Genomic DNA, 26,734 nt, shown 5'->3' on the forward strand with positions numbered 1-26,734 from the left:
GTTCCTTTACTTTAATGAAAAAAAAAATACTTTTTTCTTACCTGTGGTTGATGCGACTCAGCCAACCATGGGACTGATCACGATTCACAATAATGAGGAAAGTATCAATGGCGTCTTCAGCTAGGTAAGCAACTTGTATAACATCATTCACCCAGTTCTTTGATGGGAATTAAGCAACAATCTCAATAAATTGTAAACAAATAAATAATCCCCAAGCTTGCAAGATGAAGGAGAGCAACCTAACAAGACCAAAAATTGCAATCACACAAGACACCAAATTTTACGTGGAAAACCCTTAAATCAAGGGTGAAAAACCACGGGTCAATCTTGACCAATACAAGCTCCACTATGATCAAATTCAGGGTACAAGAGAGTCTCAAGAATGAGCATAAATCAGAAAAAAAATACAACTTGACCAAAACAATAGCTAAAACAAGCTATATTGGAAACAAAAGCAATATTCTGTAGCTTCTATTCTGACCCTCATATCTCGAGCTAGGAGAAGCCAAATCACAAACCGTCTGGTGGAAATCAAGATCTGCAAGTCCCGAACGTGCCCACCAAATTTTAGCTCAATCGGACATCGTTTGACCCTCCAAACACCAGCTTGAATTTGCTGCCCCTGTCAAATCCGAACCCTGCGAAAATCTGCCGTTTTTATCTTTGCGGCTGCTATCTCCCCAGATTTTTCTCTCTCTTAACCCTAATATGATGGAAAACACTTAATAAAGTGAACCCTAATGGTCTTGGACCATTTGGGCTTTTCTCCACATAGGACGGGAGCACAATACCCAACATATCTCCCCCTCACGACTATGTGGAGGTGACCGCCATCCCGGCGATCATACGGCAAACCTCTAACTTCCCTCTTGGCAAAGTCTTTGTCAACATGTCAGCACCATTGTCATCTGTATGAACTTTAGCCAACTCCAACAACTTCGCATCCAATGCATCTCGTATCCAATGATACCTCACATCAATGTGTTTTGAGCGGGAATGAAATGTTTGATTTTTGGCAAGATAAACTGCACTTTGACTATCACAATATAAGACGTATCTCTCTTGTGTATAGCCAAGCTCAAGCAAGAACTTTTTAAGCCAAAGCAATTCCTTGCAGGCTTCTGTGATGGCAATGAACTCTGCCTCAGTTGTGGGCAATGCAACACACTTTTGTAATCTAGACTGACAGGCCACAACTCCCCCTGCAACCTTGATCAAATACCCTGAAGTGGACTTTCTAGAATCAACGTCTCCAGCCATATCAGAATCTGTATAACTGACAAGCATAATCTTCTCACCACCAAAACAAAGATTCAAGTCTGAAGTTCCCTTAAGATACCTCATAATCTATTTCACTACATTCCAATGCTCTCTACCTGGATTTGAGAGAAATCTGCTAACATTGCTAGCAGCATAAGCAATGTCAGGTCTAGTACACACCATGTCATACATTAAACTTCCAATAGCAGATGCATAAGGAACACCTTCCATGTCAACCTTCTCGGTCTCAGTTGAAGGACTCTGACTAACACTCAGTTTGAAATGTGCAGCTAGAGGAGTGCTTACAGACTTAGACGTTCCCATGTTGAACCTCTCCAGCACCTTCTCAATATATTTCTTTTGAGACATCCAAAGCTTCTTCTCTTTTCTATCATGCACAATACTAATACCCAATATCTACTTTGCTGATCCCAAATCTTTCATAGCAAATGAGTTGCTGAGTTGCTTCTTTAACCTGTCAATTTTAGAAAAATCTTTCCCAACAATAAGTATGTCATCAACATACAATAGCAAGATAATAAAATCACCATCAGCAAACTTGCTCACAAAGACACAATGATCAGAAGTAGTCTTTTTATAGCCTTGCTCAATCATAACCGATTCAAACTTCTTATACCATTGTCGTGGAGCTTGTTTCAAACCATACAAACTCTTTTTCAACAGACACACATGATTTTCTTTGCCTTGCACCCTGAAACCCTCAGGTTGTTCCATATAAATTTCCTCCTTCAAATTACCATGGAGAAATGCAGTTTTGACATCCATTTGCTCAACTTCCAAATCAAGAGTTGCAACTAAACCCAACACAGTTCTAATAGATGTCATTTTCACAACAGGTGAGAAAATCTCATCAAAGTCGATCCCTTTTCTTTGACTAAAAACTTTCACCACCAATCTAGCTTTATATCTAGGAGATGCTGAATTTCCTTCTTATTTCACCCTGTAAATCCATCTATTCTTTAAGGCCCTTTTGCCTTTAGGCAACTTGACTATATCAATTGTATGATTGTCATCTAAGGATTTCATTTCATCTTCCATTGCATGAATCCATTTTTGTTTTTCTTCACTTTCTATGGCCTCTTTGTAATTCTTTGGTTCTCCCCCATCAGTCAAGGTCACATACTCATTAGATGGATATCTGGTGGACACATGTCTCTCTCTGTTAGACCTTCTAAGTGGAACTTGAGGTAGATCTTCAGGTTCATCTTCATGTTGCTCAGGTTGTATCTGCACATCCATTCTTGGAACATCTAATTCATCTCCAAGCTGCTGATCATCATTCTGAACATCAATATCAACTGTCTCTAGATTTGGTATAACATGAACTGGCTCTGTATTAATTAACTCATAAGTCTTCAAGGGATCTTTCTGCCCCACCTTATCGATGTCATCAAGCATTTGGTTTTCCATGAATACCACATTACGGCTTCTAACCTGCTTCTTCTTCACTGGATCATATAGTTTATACCCAAACTCATCATTATGACCATAGCCCACGAAGATACACTGTCTAGTCTTCTCATCAAGCTTAGACCTCTCATCTTTTGGAATATGAACAAATGCTTTGCAACCAAAAGCTCTTAAGTGGTCATAGGAAACATCCTTTCCAAACCATATTTTATCTGGCACATCACCTTTCAAGGCCACAACAGGACTAAGATTGATCACATGTGCTGCTGCACACAATGCCTCACCCCAAAACATTTGAGGTAACTTTGCTTCTGAAAGCATGCATCTAACTCTTTCCATCAATGTTCTGTTCATTCTCTCTGCCAGACCATTAAGCTGAGGAGTTTTGGGAGGTGTCTTCTCATGTCTGATTCCGTGTTGTTTACAGTATGCATCAAGAGATCCACAATACTCACCACCGTTATCACTCCTGATACATTTGAGCTTCTTACCAGACTTTCTTTTAACTAAGGCATGGTATTCTCTGAATTTTTCAAGCACCTGATCTTTGGTATTCAAAGCATAGACCCAAAGTTTCCTGGAATGATCATCAATGAATGTCAGAAAGTATAAGGCACCACCATAAGATTTTACCTTTAAAGGTCCACAAACATTTGAATGTACTAACTCAAGCAACTCTGACTTCCTTGAAGAGGGATGCTTCTTAAAAGATACCCTATTTTGTTTTCCTGTCATACAGTGAGAACATCTCTCTAACTCTGCATTCTTCAATCCTGGAAGCACATTCTTTTTAGCTAAGCTAGACAATCCTTTTTCACTAATATGACCAAGTCTTCTGTGCCACAAGTAAGATGCCTCCATATCTACTGCATTCACATCATCACTAGGAACAACACCTTTCAACCAATACAACTTAGAATATTTATTTCCACGGGCTACAACCATGTTTCTTTTGGTAAGTTTCCATTTTCCACCACCAAAGCAGTTGTCATATCCGTCATCATCAAGCGAACATCAGGAGCATACCTTACATCTTTTAGAAGTAGCTTCATACCCATGGTAGTTTGCAGACACACATCTCCAATACCAGCCACTTTTGTAATGCCACTGTTACCCATCTTCAATGAGCCAAAATCTCCAGATTTGAAAGATGTGAAGAATTCCTTCCTTGGCGTCACATGCAAATTAGCACCACTATCCACAACCCAGCTTAACTCATCAGATACAATGTTGATTATATCAGTCTCAGTAGTAAAGACCAAATCATCAGAAGTAGCAGCAGATACAGAATCACCATCTTGATCCTTCTTCTCTTGCTTGCCTTTTCCCTTGCTTTCTCGCTTCCATTTGAAACAGTTCCTTTTTATGTGCCCCATTTTGTGACAATAATGGCATTCAACATCCTTGTATCTGGACTTGGACTTGCTTCTACTTTTATCTCTACCTTTCTGATTTCTATGAAGATTTCTCCACTGATCTTCATGAAGCAGAACCTCTGGTTGAGAAGAAGAACCTTGAGCCTTCTTTCTCATCTCCTCATTAAGAGTATTACTCTTAACTGACTCTAGAGACACCACACCACCTGGAGCAGAATTTATTATTGAGACCCGAAATGTCTCCCATGTATCTGGTAGTGTGTTCAACAGCCAAAGTCCAAGAATTTCATCCTCAAATTTAATACTCATCCCTGACAATTGATCAAGAAGCCCCTGAAAAACATTCAAGTGATCTGATATGGAAGTTCCCTCTTTATATCTCAAATTCATCATGGAATTCAACAAATACAGCTTGTTGTTTCCTGACTTTGAAGCATACAAAGACTCAATCTTCTCCCATAATTTTTTGGCTTCAGTCTCATTATCAATATGATTGTAAACATTATCATCAACATATTGCCGAATAAACCCACAAACTTGTTGATGTGCAAATGCCCATTCTTCATCAGATTTTGAATCTGGCTTCTTCACAGCAAACACAGGTGAGTGCATATTTTTGATAAACAACAAATCTTTCATTTTCCCTTTCCAAAGATGATAATTGCTTCCATTCAAACTAATCATCCTGTTTGTATTTGCCTCCATCATTCAAGCAAGAAAACCACTATGATCACAAAGATTGAGAACCTCTCTCTGATACCACTCTGATGGGAATTAAGCAACAATCTCAATAAATTGTAAACAAATAAATAATCCCCAAGCTTGCAAGATGAAGGAGAGCAACCTAACAAGACCAAAAATTGCAATCACACAAGACACCAAATTTTACGTGAAAAACCCTTAAATCAAGGGTGGAAAACCACGGGTCAATCTTGACCAATCCAAGCTCCACTATGATCAAATTCAGGGTACAAGAGAGTCTCAAGAATGAGCATAAATCAGAAAAAAAATATAACTTGACCAAAACAATAGCTAAAACAAGCTATATTGGAAACAAAAGCAATATTCTGTAGCTTCTGTTCTGACCCTCATATCTCGCGGTAGGAGAAGCTAAATCACAAACCGTCTGGTGGAAATCAAGTTCTGCAAGTCCCGAACATGCCCACCAAATTTCAGCTCAATCAGACATCGTTTGACCCTCCAAACACCAGCTTGAATTTGCTGCCCCTGTCAAATCCGAACCCTGTGAAAATTTGCCGTTTTAATCTTTGCGGCTGCTATCTCCCCAGATTTTTCTCTCTCTTAACCCTAATATGATGGAAAACACTTAATAAAGTGAACCCTAATGGGCTTGGACCATTTGGGCTTTTCTCCACATAGGACGGGAGCCCAATACCCAACATTCTTCACCCTTTCATCCCTCTTTCCTTTTGCATCAGCATCTTTGAGGAAGCATTTAATCCTACGAAGCTCTCTTTCCATCCACTCCACCTCATCACGCAATCCATACAATAACCAGAATTCTTGAGACAAGAGCCAGCAAGCCTGGTTACCACCTGTGAAACAACGGATTGAGCCATCTCTCTCTCACATTCTCTACTACTTTGTAACGATCTCGTCTGTGATTAGGGTTTCAAAAATAGTATAAGCAATAGAGAAGAAAAGAAGTGAGAGAGAAAAGAAAGAGAAAGATGCCCTTGGGCTACACGCCATTCATTCTTATTAATTTGAAGAAAATCAGTTTTTTTCTTGATTCACTGATTGCAAGAGATGAAAATTAGTTTTTCTTTCTATTAATTTGAAGATAGTATATTTGATGATGGCTTCTAATCAACGCAGAATATTGAAAAGCAGGAAGGAAGGAATAAAGCAGTTCTTTAATATAATGGGTGATTTCTTTATTCATCCAAGCACCTTTATTATTATTTAATATGAAAGAATAAAAAAAAACAATTCGGAGTTCGATTAAGGTACGTGTGGAGCCATGCATGCACTGGAAGACACTAAGCAAAAGGTGACGAAGATGTGACAAAAGAATTTTAAGGATCAGCAAGAGACGAATGTGTTCATGTCGTGAGCAAATGCACAATTGAAAAAAGAATAAATATATGTCTTCTAGTTCTTATGCGTTGCAAGTCATAGCTTGCATTTTATTCTTATTATTAGAAGAATAATTGAAGAAGAAGAATAGAGAAGCATAGTTTCATTCTTTTTCAATTGTATTGTACAAATTAAAGGTGCAACATCTATATATATATATATATAATATATATTTTTTGAATAATAGGCGACAAGCACCTTTTTATATAAATAAAGCCCGGATAAATAGTGTATGTACAATACAGTAATAATATAAAAATCCCGAGTGAACATTGTACGAATAATGTATGAACAATACTGCCGGAGAAAGGATTTGAACCATGACCTTCCTTTTTACACTATAGTATCATACCATTAGGTACAACATCTATTTATCTTGGCTAATTTGTATAAAAGAGGGGATCAGCCTCGTGCTCTCCTGATGGACGGCGCTTCAAATGGCGATCCAAAAAGGGTGGGGTGGGAGGGAATCTCTCCAGAAGGTTGATAAGCTTTCCTCTGCCGTTCTTTCATGGTGCTCCAATGACAAAGCTCGACTTTATATAGATGATTTGGAAAATATACTGGATGAGAACATGGTGCTTTCCTTCAATGCTGAAATCGAGGATGACAACATAGAAGAGGAACTCGAGGTGGGATGGGCGACTCGCTCCACGATGACCTCCTCGGCGGTGGTATTCGGGATGGCGGTCGGACAGGTAAAACTGGAGGCTAGAAGGGAGGCGGGGTTCGCAAACCCGCTGCCCGGTTCCATCAGCAGGTCCCTCCCACTCGTCCTTCAAGTAGAGACCTTCCTCATCCGTGCAGCAGCCTGGTCCGGTAGGGTACTTCATTTGTTCAAGCAGTGAGTCCGTCCAGTGAGCAGAAAGTGGCAGAGGAAGTTAAGACAGGCGCTGAGTTTGAGGCGACGAGGTTCCAGGTCGGCTGGGAAGTAGTCAGCTCCCGTAGACAACGACGCAGCCCAAACTCGGACAACCAGGATGACGCTCACTCATCTCCCAAGGGTTTCCTTCCGGTGTCTATGTCTAAGCGACCCCGTTCGCCGCCTAGTTGCAGCCACTGCCTCTGTAATACCCACAAAACTTCGGAATGTCGCCACCGTCTTACCTGTAAACGCTGCGGTGGTGCTGGCCACTTGGCAAACAACTGTAGAGTTGAGCTTCCTTCGCCTCCGCGACACCGTCGAGTTAGACCCAAAGCCAAAGCCTGCTTTCCATCAGTAGCTAATGCGTAGAATGGTATCCCCTCTATGGATGGAGACTCATCAGCAAACAACAGATGGCAACGTTCTCAGCTCTCGATCTCGCTAACGGAGGAGACCTCTAAACTCAAGAAAGAGTTGGCTAAAATCATTGTCATTGACACCGTCTCCGGTCAGACCAGCGATGAAATTCTCTTAGAGTTTCTCCCGGGAGCTCTCAACACACCTCGAGTTGACGCTGTTTATGAATTCAGAGGGAGCTCTTTCCTCGCCTCACTAAGCAGTGAAGCCGAAGTCATTAAAGCAAGCAAGATTGGAGAACTGAGTCTTCCCTCCAAGATGGAACCGTGTGTGCTTTCCTTCAAGCCTTGGTCTGCTGAGATTGGGTCAGTGGGATCGGCTTCTAGTAAAGCCCAGGTCTTGCTCATTTGGAATCTCCCTTTGCACGCCTGGACGTGGTCGGTTCTCGTTGATGTTTTGAGGCCGATTGGTGAACTGGTAGCCATCCCTCAGCCGAGCAAGCCCTGCAAATCCTTCCTTTCAGTCCTCGTTCGCTGTCGGCCCCGAGTGATGCTCCCGCATGAGTTAATTCTGAGCTTCGGAATGAGAAAATTTATTGTACTCATCACTAATAATCATTTCCCGTTTCTGACGTTCCAGCGGGATCTAGAGAAGTATATCTATCTACCTTCAAGGTCTGACGACGGAGAGGTTAGAATTACATCATCAAATGATCGCTTGTCTGCTGCGCTGAGCCGTGAGGACAAAGAGAAAGCGAAGATGGAAGCTCCAATTCCTGTTGATGTTCCACCTGATATGAAGAATCCTAAATTGGATACAACTTCGCGGCCTCACTCTCAGATTTGGAGACCCCGAACTCGTCCGCAACCGGCCCGAATGGAGAGCTCTGCTCTCGGGGCCTCGACAAATTTTTCCAATCAGGCCCGACCGGAGAGCGCTGCTCCCGGGGCCCCTCAAAAGACAGTGGAGACCTGGCCGGCGAGCAACGCTCCCGGGGTCTCTGCTCACCGTCGAGAAGAACTGGGGATCACCGTCCAAAACCACTTCGGACCGATGGTCCTTCATTGTTGCGAAGAAACCAAGATGACTGTGTTTTATCTAATGGATTATCTAAATTGCATGCCTTGAGCAGGCCACTACATGGATCTCCAGAGACTCATGGCGTTGTCGAACAGCCATTGGACGAGGTTTCAGAGATTCCGGAAGACAAAACGGGTGATTGTGATAGGGAAACTATTGTTTTGGCGACACGTGGAACCCATGACGAGGTAAAGAGCCAGACAAAGTCACGTGCGGTATCAAAGACTTTGGAACAGCATAAATTGGACTCTCCTTTGCAAATTGCTGGGGGCCCAGTGATGTTGGGCGGCCTCCTGGGATCCAATGATCCGGCTTTGACTCCTTATGGGCCAGATTGTTCTCCAAATCCAATGGACAGTCACATGGGCCTTAATCCAACATTACAGGCCATGGAGACTGAAATAACTGGGTCTTTAAATCCAGATTCTAGATCGGAGATAAGGATGGAACCCAGTAGCACTCAATGCCACGGTATTATCCAACACTCTGGTGGGGAACAATCAGAAGATCAGGATTCTTTATGCAATCCTGCACAACCCCCTGCTAATCTCCCATCCCCTCCAAACTTCAGCTGGGTGTTTCTACATGGAGTTTGGACCCTTGTTCCCTCCAAATTCTCCAAGGAAATTGCTAACAGATCCCAATTAGAAGAGGAAACCTCCCAGAAAAAAATTTGGAAATTTGGAATGGGGACAACCTAGGGGAGGAATCATTGCAGATTCATGTCCCACACTTATCTAAGGGGTCGGATTAGGATAGAGCCAGTTTTGAAAGCCGTGAAACCGATGACTCGGAATCCGATTTTGAGGTCAAAATTAAAAGACTGCTCCTTCAAGGGCAAACTGAAGATTCTTCTCAAGGAACTAGAAGAAGTGAAAGGAGGAAAAAACCATCTACTAGATGGAATGAGGAGGCAGGTTTCTTACCACAACCACCAAAATCAGTCAAAAAGAAAGGGACTGCTAGCATGACTCCGAAAGGTACTGCCCTGACCCCCTTCTTTTTTCTGATTGGAATGATTTATAATTAATTAATTATTGTAATGCTTGTGGTATCTCTTTTGATTCATTGCAACATAGAGACAATGTACTTACTCATTTATGCATGCTTGAATCAACTAGAACTGCTCCTGCTAGCGTTAAAATAGGAACCTCACATTTAGGTTCCGTCTCTGGGTCAAACTAGTTTCTTCATGAACATTATAAACTGGAATGTTAGAGGACTAGGAAGGCCTTCCAAACGCTTCCTTGTTAAAGATTTCCTGCACTTACACCACGCAGACACCTGTTGTATACAAGAATCAATATTAAGTACTGTTAACCCTACCACTTGGAGATCAATTGGTGGACCTCGCCTTGATTCCTATTGCTTTACCCCCGCGGCCGGTTCTGCGGGTGGAATGATTATTGGGTAGAACAGCAGTATGTTTGAGGGGCATAAGATTTTCCAAGGCTCTTACTACCTCTCAGTTAAGTTTAAATTTAAGTCAAATGATGTTTGTTGGGTTTGTACTTCGGTCGACGGGACTAATGCTCGTCATCTCAAACTGGAATTCTGGACAGAAATTAGAAACTGCCATCCTGGGGTGGGTATGCCTTGGGTAATTTGTGGGGATTTTAATTCTATCTTTTTCCCGAAGGATAAGTCTAATGGTAGCCCAAATTATGATGATATCAGATTAGCGCAACTCTTAATTAGGGACCTCCAGCTTCTGGAACCCCCTTCATTTGGCAAAAAATTCACTTGGACTAATGGACAAGCCAACCCCATTTGGGTTAAACTTGACTGTTTTTTAGTTAACCTGGACTGGAACATATTTTTTTCCCAAATCTACTCAAAACTGTCTGCCTAGGCTGGGCTCGGACCATGTCCCTATTAGACTGGAATCTGGTGATCATCCCTCGGTACAGCGGCCGTTTCACTTTGAACGGACTTGGTGTGAGGTGGATCATTTTCCTGATTTAATCAATACCTGGTGGAATTCTCTTTCTTTTCAAGGATGTGGGGCTTTCATACTTGCCAAGAAACTTACCTACACTAGAGATCAACTTAAGAGTTGGGCAAAATTAGACTTTGGTTCAATTAAACTCAAGAAGTTGGCTCTTTTACATGAGATTGATCTTCTTGATTCCTACAAAGAACGGAGAACCCTCACTAAGGAGGAAATCGCCAATGATTCTTCATTGAGAAATGATCTGTTACAGATCCTCAAACACAAAGAGATATACTGGAAGCAGAGGGTACGGGTGACTCGGCTCCAAGAAGGAGACGAAAATACTAGATTCTTCCATTCCGTAGCCAATGGTCGGCGGAATAGGAACTTTATTCCTTAGATCACCCACAACAATGTTAGGGCAGATGACTTGAAAAGCATTAGTGACTCCTTCACTACTTTCTACAAAAACCTATGTGGCACGGCCCAAGCATTCCGCATTAAGGTTAATTGGCCACATCTCCTAGGCTCCAAATTCTAGAATGATCTTTCATCCCTGGATTTCCCTTTTACTCAGGAAGAAATAAAAAAAGGCGGTTTTTGATCTTGCCGTTGATAAAGCCCCTGGCCCGGATGGGTTCCTGATTTTTTTCTTCCAGAAATATTGGGGTATTATCAAAGATGACATTTTCAAACTTTGTGATGATTTTTATTAGGGGAAAACCAATCTGGAATGCATTAACTGGACAAACATTGTGCTTATCCCCAAAAGCCAGAGTCCTGAAAATCCCTCACACTATCGTCCTATTAGTTTGATCAACTCGTCTCTTAAGATCATCTCAAAGATTCTCGCTAACAGATTGCGACTTAAGATCGATGCTTTGGTGGATGAGACCCAATCAGCTTCTATAAAAGGGAGGTGTATCACTGATAACATTGTTACTGCGAATGAGCTTATCTTCTACATGCAAAAGCATCGTCTCCCAGGTCTAATCCTAAAAGTTGATTTTGCCAAAGCATTTGACACGGTTGACTGGTGTTTCCTTTTGGAGCTACTGAAAGCTAGAGGTGATTTATGGATTGGATGGATTAATTCGATTCTTACTTCTTCTAAAGCTAAGTTCCTCATTAATGGTCGCCAAACGGGCTATGTTAGGTATCATAGAGGACTCCGACAAGGAGACCCCCTCTCTCCTCTCCTCTTAGTCATGGTGACGGATGTTCTTAGCACCATGATTAACAATGCCCTCAACTCTGGTATTCTTCACGGGGTGGTTCTGGGGAACACAGGAATTAAAATGTGTCACCTTCAATTTGCGGATGATCTCCTTATCCTCATGAATGGTGGTAGAGAAGATCTCTGAATCATCAAGCTACTACTTTACATATTTGAGGGTATCTCGGGACTCAGGGTCAACTCAGACAAAACTTGTCTGCATTCTTCACAAAAAAACACTTTTCCTCACATCGCCCTTACTAGGACAATTCATTGTAATTCGGATGTCCTCCCAGTCAAGTATCTCGGTATCCCCATTTTTGGTGGAAGACCAAGAAGACAAGATTGGGATTCCTTAATTAACAAAGGCAGTTCTAGACTTGCTTCCTGGAAATCCAAATTACTGTCCTTAGGAGGACGACTTACACTGCTTAACTCTGTTCTAACGGCCATTCCTACTTACTGGATGTTAGTTTTCAAACTTCCTTCTTGGGTATCCAAGAAAATTGATAAAATTAGAAGGGACTTTCTTTGGTCGGGGCCGGACAATCAACGAAGCAAAATTAGATTTGTGAGCTGGATGAGATTATGCAGATCGAGAGAACAGGGTGGCTGGGCATATTAAATTTGCAAATTTTTAACAACGCCCTTCTTGGAAAATGGTGGTGGAAGTTAACCTCTGGTGTGAACTGGTATGGCCAGGGTATCTTTAAAGAAAACTATTTCAAAACATCTCCAGAGTGGAATCTCTACCATAAACAATGTAGAAGGCGATCCTTTTTCTGGAATGGCATTTTACACTCGCTGCATGCTTTCAGGAAAAACATCTCCCCTTGTGTTAAGAATGGGGCCACTACTCTCTTTTGGCTTGATAATTGGGTGGAGGGCAAGGCCCCGGCAGACATTTGGCCCAACCTTTTTCAATTGACCCTTACTAAAGAGGAATCTATCAGGGATTTTACGAGTAGGATGTCGGGGTTCTTCCCAAACGATTCTTCTGATTAAAGCAACCTTATTATTGATATCTTTGGGTGCCTTACTCCTGGGAAGGATGAAAAATGTTGGGCTCTTACGGCAAATGGCAATTTTTCTGTTAAATCGTTCTATAACTTTTTGAATGATGGAGGATTGCATTGCTTTAGGACTCCCAATATCCTTAAAAGCTTGTGCCCGAGCAAGATTAACCTTTTCAACTGGCTTGCTTGGGATGACAAGATTTTGACACTCGATAACTTAGCCCGACGTAGATGTAATCTTCTTCAATCTTCCACTTGTGTGTTATGCCATGGGGATATTGAGACTACTGATCATCTCCTCCTTCATTGCCCTTTTGCAATCATATTTGGAACTATTTTTTGCATCTCTTTGGGACCCATCAGTCTCCTACATCCCTCAAAGACTTGTGGGGGAATTGGAGGAGAACGGTGGTGAAAACCCTATCCCCGTTTTGGGATTTGCTTGTGAGGGCAATCACTTGGCTCATATGGCTTGAAAGAAATGCACGCATTTTCACTTCCTCTTGTCTGACGCCCGATTCGGTTATCCTGAAGATTGATCGTTTATTGTTATCTTGGTTCAATGCAGCTCCTGAACCAAAGAAGGCAAAGATTGAGGAGCCTATGTCCAAGATCAAGAGGAGTCTGGATTACCTGATCACTAGAGACATTGTCTAGGACCCCCTGATGTCGAGACCCACCACTGCGGGCGAGGAATAGTTGCTTCACTATTTTGTATCCCTAAAGGAGCTTCTCTTCCTTTAGGCTTCTCCCTCCCCTACTCTCTTCTGGTTGTACTGGTTTTTTCCTAATCCCACTCCTGGTGGATGCTTTTGTAGAGCTTTGGCTCTTGTCACTGTTGTTTTGAGCTTTAATGAACGTGGTTTATCCACTTTTTCAAAAAAAAAAAAAAAAAAAAAAAAAAATTGTATAAAAGATAATTGTTATAATTAAGCTAATTAAATCAATTATGATTGTGCTAATCCAATCAAATCAACAATGGAAATAATTAAGGCAGAATATTGAAAAGCATGAAGGAAGAAAGGGGTGCTTTAATCATGGGTGGTTTCTTTATTTAAATAAACACATTTATTATTATTTAATAAAAAAGAATAAAGAAAGCAATGGAGTACATATATGTTAATGCATTTTTTTAATTTTTATTTTAAATGTTCTTTAATAATTAAGTTTTATGAAAGAAGTGTTTGTTTTATAATATTTGAAATTATATAACGCAACTTAAAATATCACATTCAAAAATCTTTTATTTGATTTGAGGAATTTTAAACCGCCAAGATAAAATCAAATTACTCCCACAGATATATTTAGACCCACGTCTAAATTGGGCGTAAGTTAAAGTCCCGAAAGTTGAAATCCTTAGGTGATGTATATATATATATATATTATAAACATACATATGTTTATGTATATACATATACAAATATGTATCTATACACTAGGGATACGATTAAGGTTCTTGTGCCCATTGGCAACCGCATGATGAAATTTCGTATTTGCATCATTTTCTTTAAGCTAGGTAATTACATGTAATTTGATTTTTATTAAGACTAAAGGAACATAAAAACCTTACAAAAAAATTATTATTAAAAAAATTCAAAACCCTCTTAGTAGATTCAAGGAGAACATAATTCGTTATACACTCTGGCATGAATATGTTATTATAAATGAACACAAAATACAGTGATAACGGTCTCTTGAAATGCTTAAATCTTGATCCAAATAACACAACAAAAAGAACAAGACTAACAGTTCCTTCACAGATTCAATAGAATAAAATAAACTTATCTGACCTTGAAAAAATGAACTGTAAAAAAAATGCAGCATATTTTTCAAATTTGAAATTCACTGAATTTCTTGTGCAGTAAAAGGTCATTTAGGTTTCTTTTAAATACAAAACAATTAGATAGAATGACACTTACAGTGGATAGTAGGTCCCCCACCATCTGAGAGTCGGACTAGTGCAAAAAATAGAAGCAGATTTGTTTATCACTCTAAAAACAAAAACAAAACCATGTGAAAAAACCCCAGCAATAGACAGACCTTTCAAGATTTTTTCTCACCTTCACCATCTTCATCGCTTTCCAACCCCTACCAGGAACTTAAAAGAAAATTTTCAGGAATCCATATTAGCAATTCCTACTTACAACCAATTCACAAATTCATGTTAGTGGTCACTAGTCAAGTATATGCGAAAAACATTATATCTTGTTAATAATATAATCTACTTGAAAAGAATAAACTTAGTCGGTTCTTTTTTATTTGGAATGCTCCACTTGTAACTAGCCCCCAATTTAAGGACTTAGAGTCCACAGAACCAATCCCCCACTTCCCCCACTTAATTGAAGCCTTACCTTGAGCAAAGATTGCAACAAGAATTTTAGAATACTTAAGAATGTTCAGATAGGATCTCATATTTGGAACCTGTTAGTTCCACCGGTGTGGTTTGTGGGTATTAGGTAACACTCAAGCACTCATACACAAACCAAGAAAGAAAGAGACACACAAACAAAAACAAGGAGACACACAACGTTGGTAACCCAGTTCGACGTCCACTCGCCTACGTCTGTGGGACCAAGCCCGGAGATAAACAATCCACTAAAAGAGGTAAAAATAGATGAGTAGAAACACTTGTCACTGACACTCTCAACAATAAAGATCACTACCCTCTCTAGATTGCCTAGTGCTCACTCACTCTCCTCCAAGAGTCACCCAAGAGTCACGCAAGAGTCACACTTACAATCTACGAGCAAGGTAGCTTATATAGACGCATCAACATCCCAAATATAGCACATACCTCTTTTAGAATCTCCGCGGCTACTAATTTAAAAACCTGCTGAAATTAGCTGTTACAACTCTTGTTGTAACATGAATTGCAACATGGCCCTGATTGCTGACTTGATAGAGTTCTGCTTAGTCCGAGTCGATGCAGCCAAATCTCCCGATCCCGTCCTTGTGCGTCTTCATTAAACTTGCCAAACTTAGTCTTCAATTCACCTAAATTTGGTCTTCAAAAATTCTCCAAACTTGATTTTCAATTCACCCAAGTTTGGTCCTCAAATCTTGCCCTCAATAGACTTCAATCAAACTTCATCAAGGATTCTTCAAATCATATTTTCAATTAGCCTTCATTCATACCAAGAATAGATCTTTCTTTAATTAAGCTCCACCATATTTAGTCTTCAATCATCTCTCTAAGTATGGTCTTGATATGATCTTATCTTCAAAATGTAATGCATTACCAAAAATAACTCCACAAAGATCTTTAAGATAGCTTCACCATGATCTTCAAGATATTTGCCTCTATGTTATAGACTTACTAAAAATAACTCCACCAAGATCTTCAAGATGTTTGCCTTGCACTCCAAGTCTCTATGCCATGTCACAATGCTTGCCACGTCATAAATTATGCCTTGTCACCATGGTTGCCAGGTCATCTTGCCTTGGTGTCAAATCATGCCAATTAAATAGTGCGGTTGCACTAACAGAACCTACATGCTGGTATGTAATATTTGCACAGGAATGAAAATAAGATCATCAAGACACATCTGGAATGTTCCCAACAAAAGAATTCATAAATATATACATAAATATATATTTTTTTGAAAAAGGTGAATGTGGTTATGATGTTGGGATAAAGGTAAGAGGAATAAGATTCTAATCAGGCCAACAAAGAACAAACTCTTGACTAATTTGTGATATTACATTGTTTAGGATGATCTATCCTCCCTTCAATCATTAGTGCAAAGCCTTCCAAATGAGAAATAGTCAGACAAAGGTGGTCAGTGATTGAATCTTTTAATAGTTTTCATTGACAAGATAGGAAACGACACTTGAAAAATGACAGAATCTAACTTAACCTTGTCAATGCAGGGCTTGCTTCTACAGCAAAAATCGTACGAACTAGCAACCAAGCAGTACCTAGCATTTGAAATTAAGTCTTCGGAGATTATCAATCTTGTCTCTAAGAAGAAACTATTGCCTTCAACTTGAAGAGAGTTATAAACTAATAATAGCTAATATGCCAGATTTCTTTCAGTTGCCTAAACTCTGAAATTATGAACTTGAAAGAAATTAAGTTATTGTCAAAACATTGAGTGCTCACCATCTTTCCATTCTTATCAAAATCATCATCAAATCCATCATCACCTCCATCTGAAAATACAGTAAGTAGAACAAAATGAGAAAGGGAAAAAAACAATTTTTTGAACAATCCAATGAGGAAAACACTGAGATCAGCAACGTAAAATATGAATATGTCAAGGACAATTGAATTTGCACCATGAACACGGTGAAAGAGGATTTAGTAGCACACCTGGGCCATCATCCTCACTTCCAAGGTCACCCAAAACAAATTAAAACGTCCAAATCCTGTTCCATTTTTTATGATGATCCCTTAGGTTCTGACTTAGTTTCCTTCACTTCATCCTTAGAAACAGGTGTAGCAGTGGAGGCTTCCCATAGTCTATCACTTGAACTTTGTTCATTTGCTTTCATGGTCACCTCCTCTGCATACTGCTTCTCATAACTAATTGGCAGAACAATAGGCTTGTCAGGAAGAACCGAGGGCAAAACAATGTACATTATAAAAATCTTACTTCTTCAGAAATATGGTAACAAAATCATCTCTTTACGTGTTGGAAAATGTCAAAACAAGAAATCAACATAGTAAAAGAAATGGTCTAGATTCATTTTACAAAGAAATATAATGGGGAGATAAGACTTTCCAATCAATATTCCCTTATTACTCACCAAAAACTACTTCGATTGGCGTGATAAAAGAGAAAAAACGCAAGAACCAAGTTCGGGACACCAAATAGACATGCATGCCTGAGACGTTCGATTGACAACATAATAGGGTATTGTAGTGTTGGTCACTTAGTAAGCCTACAATGTTTAGCGGTTGATTCAACCAACAACCGACCTTTCATTCCCCATGGTGGGTGATCTGGTTTACCAACATTAACAATCAATTGCCAATTGCCTCACAAAGCATCTTTTCATTTGACAATTTTATTATATTCTCCCAACAAGATAAAGCCTGGGCATCATAAATCTAGATTATTCTGATAGATACTAGTTATGCATCTCCCATATAAAACTATCCATGTAGTGTCCACTTTAACTTATGAAGCTAATAGTAGTATTCCTGCTACCCATTCTCCATACTAAAACCAATTTTAAGATAGAATCAATCCTTTTGCGAAATGTTTTCTAGAATGCGGTGTACATAATTGATTTAGCTTCTAACAACAATTTTTAAAAAATCCAATATAAGCCGGCCCGATCATAAGACAAATCAATACTTTCGATTGCCACATAATTTGCTCTAAGGAGAATGAAGTATGTTAAAGCCAAAATTTTGCTCTTTCCTTATATCTAGGACACTTAACTCATATCTGAACTTTGACATCTCTACACGAGAATTAAAAGAGTAGCTAAAGTACACCTATAAGAAAACTAAACTTTCTAATATGGTTTCCATAACCGAGATATCAGGTACAATTACTTTGAAACTCGGATGCAAAATAGGACAAATTTGTCCCTATAGCTTAGCAACTACTATTTATTCATTGAATCACATGCACATTTGTGAAAAGACTTCTAAGCATCCGGTCTACATTGTGCACAAAAAGCAATATTTTTGGGGAAGTAAGTACAAAAATTGATCAAAAACTGAATTTTCAATGGATTCTTTAATTGAAACATATACGGAGATTGGGAAAAAAAATCAGTTTTTAGCTATGCCTACATAAATGGCTAGGAAGAGCCCAAGTACCATAACAGTGGACAAAACCAGAGTAGCGTGTCTAGCTCGCCATTCACTAAGATCTTACCGGACGTTTGACAAAGTTGGAACTTCTTGCATCTCAGGTTCATCTACACACATTACATACAATAAGCACATCCATACTGTACTTCATCTAATGTGCAAAATTATCGCACTAAATCAAAAGAATTCACAAAAGCATAAGAAAAAGAGCGGGATGGAGCAACCCATCTTCAATTAGGAAATCATGAAACGTGCTGAGAATAATACCTTAACGAACTTCCTCAGTTCATCCGCAACAGCAAAGCGCTCAAGATCTGCCTGAGGATTAGGTGCAACAGAAGATCCAGATCCATCTGATGAATCGATGGGGATGGGCCGATGGGGATCTCACCAGCAAGGGCCTTGATCTGGTCAGCGCGCTTCAATGCTTCGATCTTGATACAATTGGCCTTCTTGCTGACCTCGGCGGTGAACTCCTTAATCTTCTTCGCAGTCTCTCAAAGACAAACTCCTAGGAGAACCATTGATTTTTTTAAGGTTTCTATTGCTTAAAAAAAACAGTTTTGAAAGAAATATTTAGTAAAATACTACTATAATCATTTTCAATTAGGTAGTGTTTGGTTAGATGTAGTTGAAAATGCAGTAGATTTTCAATTACAGTGTAGTTGTAAATGCTGGAGTTGAAAATGCATGAGAGTCAAATCTAGTGTTTGGTTGACTGTAATTGAAAATGATGGATTTCAAAATTTTATGTTTGTTTGGAAAGATTTGTAAATCTAGATTTTGAAAACATGTGTTTGGTTGGATGTATTTTAAGATATAAACACCACTAAGGTTGCCCCACTTTGAGTCATTATTAAATATTAAGATAAGTTTAAACATTTAATTACAAGTACATATCTTCAAAAAAAATAAATAAATAAAATTACATGTCTGTACACCATTTTAATGTATTTTATATTTCAAACATAATATTATTTTTTTGGAGATTTTTTTATTCTTAAATTATTTTATTTGATTGCTTTATCTTCTCAATATTTTTACAAATATTTTTATTTAGTTTTACTTTTATGATGATGTAAATCTTATCTATTTATAATTTCTTCATATATCAACTCATACTATTTTAAAATATATTTTTAAACATAAATAATACCTGAGTGATAATACATTGGAAACTACAACCTTTTTACACATATTTTAATTATTCAGTTTCATGTGATACCACATGTGAGACTCTTTATTAAATTACAAATGCAGGAGATTGAACTACGCTCGATTTGAGCGTAGTTACAAATCTAATAAAATCCATTTACACTGCATTTGTAACTACTTTGAAATTCTCAAGTTTAGCTAAACAAACACTGGATTTTGAAAAATTTTGTAATTCCAATTACATGTAGTTTTACATCCGCCCAAACAAACACACTCTTAATGTAAAACACATTACCTGGAATGGTATAAGGTTCTTGGGCGGCGCTCAGGACCCTTACAGCGGCTTCCGAGATTCTCACGGTGGCCCTCGTATTTCTCACGACGGTGCTCATCATCCTCACACTGGAACCCGTTTCTCATACGGCAGATCGCGCGACAATTCCAGACAAAGCCATGAAGGGCTTTCAGAGACGTTCGCGCACCTTTTCCGCTTAATCAACCTGCCAACACTGCCCCCTCGGCTTCCCATTCACTTCATCAGGCGGATGGGCCTCAAAAGAACAAGAATTCTCCAGTGAAGGATGGCATTTCATTTGCCGATGTTGCTCGTCTTTCCCCACCTCCAGAGAACTCCACTCCCTCACTCCTACCTTGTTGAAGAGTCGCTGTTCTCCGAAAAACGAAGATACCTGCAAACGTTGCCTTAGATCTGGACATAAAGTTAAAGATTGTCGCCACCAACTCACCTGTCAACGTTGGTCTGGCGTCAGGCATTTTGCAGCTAGATGGCCTCTCAAGCTCTTCTCTTCTGGATCTTTCTCAGAGAAATCTAAACTGAAGAGAAACTTGCCTTCTTCTAAACCTCTGCTTCACGTCCCCGTCTCTCGCCCTAATTCAGAGATCACTTCCCTGAGGGTTTCTCTTCCCATCTCCGAAGCCATCATTCAAACCAAAAAAGATCTCAAGAGACGGGTGATCATCAAGGTGCTATCTGGCAACGCGAGTGTTCAATCTCTTCATGATGCTCTGCCAACCATATTGAACTCTGATCAATACGAGAATATAACCCCATTCAAAAAAATTTTTAATTCTCACTCTCTTCACAACAATAGCAGCAATGACCATTGTTCAGATGAACCAGATTTCTCTCTCCACCAAGCATGGCCCTTGCACCATTAGCTTCTCCTATTGGACACCTGAATTTGGATCTCATGCAGTGGCTGTTGGGAATTATAATTGGATTAGATTAACCAATCTCCCTCTCCACTGCTAGAACTTGGACTCCATCTTGGAAGTTTTGAGACCTTTGGGAGAGCTTATCTTGGTTCAAAAGAAAGAAGATGTATCTCTTGAACACATGTGAGCTCTCGTCAGGCTTCAATCCCCCACCTCCTTCCTTGTAGAGATGATCATTGACATGGGAGTGAGAAGCTTCAAAGTTAGGCTCGAGGACGATGGCTTTCCAATCATCAGGTCGAAATTGGTTCAAGGTCCTGTTTCCTCTTCTCAAAAGAAATCAACTGCTGCATTCTCGTCTCGCCCTATGATTCGTTCAGAGAAAACCTTGGCCTCCGCTGAGAGCTTGGACGGCTTATGCTTGGTCAAAGAAAGCCAGAGCTCCGGTGATCTTCCCACAGTGATCCCCCTAGATTCCTCAGATCTCTCGAGAGAGAAACGAGGAAGGGGATGCACTGTTAATGCACTGCAGCCATGTGATGGATGCTCACACAATGGGTGTTCCAGTGCATCGTGATCATGCCTCTTCAGATCATCTTAGACGTTTGCGGGTGTCTAGCTCGCCTCGGGATCAGTCTTCTTCTGATTCTCTCATTAATTCAAATAAAATCATATCCCAAGATAACTAAACTCAGTACTTGGATTCTAATGAGATAAGAACTTCTCAGGATTTGATCTCATCTTAGATCAAAGCTGATTCCTCAGCTGAGTTGATCCTGCCTCAAAATATGGTTGATTCAACTAATTCTCAAATTGATTTAATTTAATCAACTCTGTTAATTCAGAACCCGATTATGGCCAAAATTGACCAAATATCAGTGTCTAATCCAGTGAATAATCAAGACAATTCTTCTTAAGTTCCTTTAGCTAGAGATAAAGGCAAAGGAATTGCTTTCCTATGGACACCAACTCTTCTAATTCTGATGCATTACCTACACACTTAAAGTAACTTCCATTGACTATTCCTATTCCTAACGGTTATAAATGGATCTTTGTTCATGGAAGTTGGACTCTAGTTCCTATCATTAATTCCGAGAAATTCTTCTCTCAAGACCCTTCACCACTTATTACTCCACTAGATGATCATTCTGATGATGAGTTACTTGACTGGGGGGAAGATGATGGCATCCTTTCTGATGCGATCGTAGATGATGAACTTATTCTGAACAAGAAGAATCTTAATCAGTTTGAATCTGGTATTCACCCGGACGAACTGACAACTAATCCTTTGCCTGTTCCGAGAATTGGGTTACTCAGTAGTAAGGACTCTTCTTCAGATATGATGATAGAGAAAACTCCTAACATTCCACCTACTGGAAAGAACCCTGTTGTTACCACCACACTGGGTCAGATTCAACAGCATATCAGAAAAAGTGACCGACCCAAGAAACCCTCGGTCGATGGAATGAAGAAGCTGGGTTTGTTCCTATCCCACCAAGATCTACCAAGAAAAACGTTCCTGATGACCCTCGAGACGATACGCCTAATTCAATTAATGCAATTATTTTTTCTTCTTGGACTGATACACAATTCTTTAACTATAGCAATGCTTGTGGTGTTAAATTTCAAGGTTCACCAAATCATAAGCTTAAATGTCTAGATAAAATCCGTCGACTTGAATCTTCTAGGGTTGGAACTTCTACTTCTCCAACAGGATCTCCTTCAAGATCAGATTGATTGACCCTATTTTTTTTAATGATTATTCTATGTTGGAATGTTAGGGGACTTGGCAGACCCTCTAAACGCCATTTAGTTAAAGACTTAATTTTCTCTTCACGAGCAGATATTGTTTGTTTACAAGAATCCAAACTCCAAGAAATTCATAGCTCTATTTGGAGATCAATTGGTGTTTCGAAACTGAATTCATTTGACTACCTCCTAGCTCTTGGTACCGCTGGTGGTATCATTATCGATTGGGATAGTTCCCAGGTTATGGGTATCTTAATTCACAAAGGAACCTTCTCCATCACTATGGAATTCATAAACCTTCCCCTAAACTCTAAATGGGCTTGCACTAGTGTTTATGGACCTAACGCTAGCTCCTTTAGAATTCATTTCTGCAATGAACTCCGATCTATTAGAAATTTACACGATTTACCATCGTTAATCTATGGAGATTTCAACACTTTATTCAATTTGAGCGATAAAAACAAAGGAGACCCTAATCATAGGGATATTGCTAGCTCCCAAAAGCTTTTAGGTGATCTCAACCTTATTGACCCCCCTTTACACCGGCGGAAATTCACTTGGACCAATGGTCAATCTGAACCGATATGGGTTAGATTGGATAGATTTTTATATTCGCATGACTGGCCACTGAGTTTTCCTAGAACATTTCAAAGTTCTCTTCCAAGAATCGGTTCTGATCACTCCCCCATTTACCTGGAATTTGGTAATCATCATTCTTGCTCTAGAACTTTCAGATTTGAAAAATCTTGGTACTCCAATGACCAATTAGAGAACTTAATTCAAGGTTGGTGGTCAAACCATAACTTCAATGGTTGCGGGACCTACATCATTTCTAAAAAATTCACCTTCTTAAAATCTAAGCTAAGTACCTTGGCAAAAGAAAATTTTGGTGCTTCTAATCTTCACAAAAAAATTTGCTTGCAAAAATAAACACACTTGATACATTATGCTAAAGAAGATCTCTTTCTGAGGATGAATCTACTCGTTTCTCTCAAATTTAATCTGAGCTTTACACTCTACTAAATCAAGAAGAGATTTACTGGAAACAGCGCTCTCAAATTACTTGGCTCAAAGAGGACGATGCAAATACAAAATTCTTTCATTTACTGGCTAATGGTAGGAAGAAAAAAAATTCCATCCCTAGAATTCATAATAATGGGAATTGGATTGAAGGTAACCACGAAATTGGGAAAATATTCACTGACCATTTTCAAACCATGCTTGGTACCCCGATTACACATTGTTTCCTTTTCAACTGGAACCATCTATTTAACTTCAAAGATAGAGTTGATCTTTCTATGCTTGAACTCCTCTTCACTCCTGATGAAATTAAACACGCTGTGTTTGATCTAAACGCTGATAAGGCTCCAGGTCCAAATGGTTTTCCAATGTTCTTTTTTCAAAAACATTGGAGCCTTATCCAGGAGGATTTAATTAAAATCTGTAGTGATTTTTATGATGGCTATATCAACTTTGAAAGACTCAATTGGGTTCACATTGCACTTATTGCCAAAACAAATACCCCAACTGAGGTCACTGAATTCAAACCCATCAGTCTTATCAATTCAACCTATATAATCATTTCCAAGATTCTCGCCACAAGATTGATTCATAAGATTGGTCTCTTAGTGGATAATTCTCAATCTGGATTCATTAAGGGTAGATGCATTGCCGATAATATTATTGCTGCCCAGAAAGTTATTTTTAATCTCCAAAAAAGAAAAATTTTGGGCTTTGCCTTTAAAGTTGATTTCGCTAAAGCCTTTGACTCTCTAGACTGGAATTTTTTTCTCAAGATTCTAGAAGCTAGAGGATTTGGCAATCGCTGGATCTCTTGGATACACACTATTCTTAAAACTGCCAAAACTCAAATTCTCATTAATGGATCTGCACAAGGTTATATTCGCTGCAAAAGAGGATTAAGACAAGGTGATCCTCTTTTACCCCTTCTCTTTGCCTTAGCGGCCTAGTGCAATGTTTAATCATCCTATTTATTCCAAAGTTCTGATTGGAGTTCAACTGGACCAATCAAACAGCATTTGTCATTTACAATATGCAGATGATCTTATCATATTCTTGCCTGGTGGACACAAAGATCTTAAAATCATTAAATTAATTCTTTATTTCTTAGAAGGCTGCTTTGGTCTTTCAATCAACTTCTCGAAAAGCTGCCTATATTTCACTAATTTCGGTTACCAACCGCTCTCCTCCTCCGCGAGAATCCTTAATTGCAATAGAGATTACCTCCACATAACCTATCTAGGCATTCCCCTCTCTGCCTAACAACCGAGAAGAATTGACTGGACTAAGTTAATTGATTCTGTTCGTCCCAGACTCACGCCATGGAAAGCAATGTACCTTTCATTAGGAGGTCGGTTAACTCTTATCTACTCCGTGTTATCTTCTATACCATCTTATTGGATGTCAGTTTTTAAACTTCCAGCCTGGGTCATTCATCAAATTGATAAAATCAAGAGAGATTTTCTATGGAAAGGCCATGATCTTATCCATAAGGGGATAAGACTAATTGCTTGGAAAAGGATTTGTCGCCCTCGAAGCATGGGTAGCAGGGATATTCTCGATCTATAGGAGTTCAACAAAGCTTTACTTGGGAAATGGTGGTGAAAATTCATCACCACACCGGACTCTTGTTGGTCCATGATTATCAAAGCCAATTATTTTAACAGTGATTGGCTGGAGGGCCAATCCTCCAATAACCGTTGGACATCTCTCTTCCTGGACTGTCCTTACCCTTGGATTACTCTAAAACAATTTGTTATTATACTTAATTCCCATGGTAATCCATTTAGAACAGCTACTGCTGAAGATTTCGCCATTTTAATAAATTCTTTACCGGATTGTGAAAATGAACTTAAAGATTCCTACTCCTCGTCTTTAGATAAAAATGGAAAATTCTCTGTCAAATCCTTCTACAACTTCTTAATTGATGGAGGTCTTCGCTATCAACTCTACTCCAAATTTTGGAAAACTCATTCTCCTAGCAAAATCACTTTATTCTGTTGGTTTGCCTGGGATAACAAAATTCTAACACTTGAGAATCTACTCAAAAAATGCTGCAATCCTTATGCCGCTGACACATGTATACTTTGTCACAAAAATTCAGAATCAATGGATCACCTTTTTTTAAATTGTATCTACTCAGTTCGCTTTTGGTCATTTTTCAAGTGTATATTTGATTCTGAAACCCTACCTTACTCAGTTTCAAATATTTGGACTAATTGGATACCCTCTTTAAACCCTTCTCTCAGAAACCTCTGGGATCTTTGTTCAGAGCCATTTTCTGGAATATTTGGCTAGAACGCAACAATCGTATTTTTAACCAAAGCTGTTCACCTATCTCTTCAACGCTTTACAAAACAGCTAATATGGTTTTTTCTTGGATTTATGGAGATTCGGAATCCCACCAGTAGGAAGCTACAAAGATCACTCAGAAGATCAAGCGTTCCTTAAATTTCCTGACCTCCAGATCCACTGACTTCACCGGCGATATGCCCCCCAACTCGAATCAGGAGTAATCTGCCCCTATTGACACTGGGCAAACCTATGTCTCCAGATGGTTGACTTCGCCGGCTACAATTTCCCTATCTTTTTTCTCCCATATTTTTATGCTTTTTCTGTTCACTGTTCTCCTCATTTCTGGTGAGGTTTACAGTCATCAACTTTTTTAGATTTACTTGTCGCATCTGCTTTTGTTCTATATATTACCTTAATTTTCTCTTTTTCAATAAATTTGTGGTTTATCCACCTTATTCAAAAAATTTAAAAAAATAATAATAATGTATTCATTGCCTTGGAATAATCTTTTCATCTATTGATGATTCCAAATCTGATCAATATTCTTTTTTTTTTTTTTGATAAAATGATCAATATTCTTTTACTCTATAGTAGACTAGATATAACTTTTTTTTCACCAATTTGCTCAAAATTCATTCTTTTCTTTGATCAAGTTTTGTAATGTTAAAAATAATTTGTAATAGTTGTTGCATTACCATTAATGTTCTAAACTTTATTGATAAAATTAATAGCATCCAATGTATTATTTATTTTTGGATTTATTACTCCTTCTAATTGTATAAAATATTAAAACTTCCCTCTAAATTAATAAATATTCATTTTATAGAGGTTTTGTTGTAATAAATGAGTCTCAAAATTATTTGTCTACCTTTATAAGGATATTTGAGAATAGATTTAATCTTCTATTTGGTTCCTCTAATTAGGTCAAATTGCTC

The 26,734-nt window shown here is 39.0% G+C and overlaps 1 protein-coding gene across 2 annotated transcripts; it reads left to right on the plus strand.

The window, feature by feature from the left end:
• Window positions 1-6,368: 6,368 nt before the first annotated feature.
• On the plus strand, window positions 6,369-16,576 carry LOC120255245. 2 transcript variants are annotated; one of them, XM_039263111.1, is made up of 2 exons: window positions 6,369-9,449; window positions 16,505-16,576. In XM_039263111.1, exon 1 carries the CDS (start codon window positions 7,417-7,419, stop codon window positions 8,515-8,517), a length of 1,101 nt encoding a protein of 366 aa, XP_039119045.1. In that variant the 5' UTR covers window positions 6,369-7,416; the 3' UTR covers window positions 8,518-9,449; window positions 16,505-16,576. The 2 variants fall into 2 exon arrangements, with proteins under 2 accessions (XP_039119045.1, XP_039119044.1); XM_039263110.1 differs by lacking the exon at window positions 16,505-16,576 and adding an exon at window positions 13,203-13,491.
• The last annotated feature ends 10,158 nt before the right edge of the window (window positions 16,577-26,734 follow it).

The sequence above is a fragment of the Dioscorea cayenensis genome, unplaced genomic scaffold (genome assembly GCF_009730915.1).
Source record: "Dioscorea cayenensis subsp. rotundata cultivar TDr96_F1 unplaced genomic scaffold, TDr96_F1_v2_PseudoChromosome.rev07_lg8_w22 25.fasta BLBR01000910.1, whole genome shotgun sequence".
In the NCBI taxonomy this organism is placed as follows: Eukaryota; Viridiplantae; Streptophyta; class Magnoliopsida; order Dioscoreales; family Dioscoreaceae; genus Dioscorea; species Dioscorea cayenensis.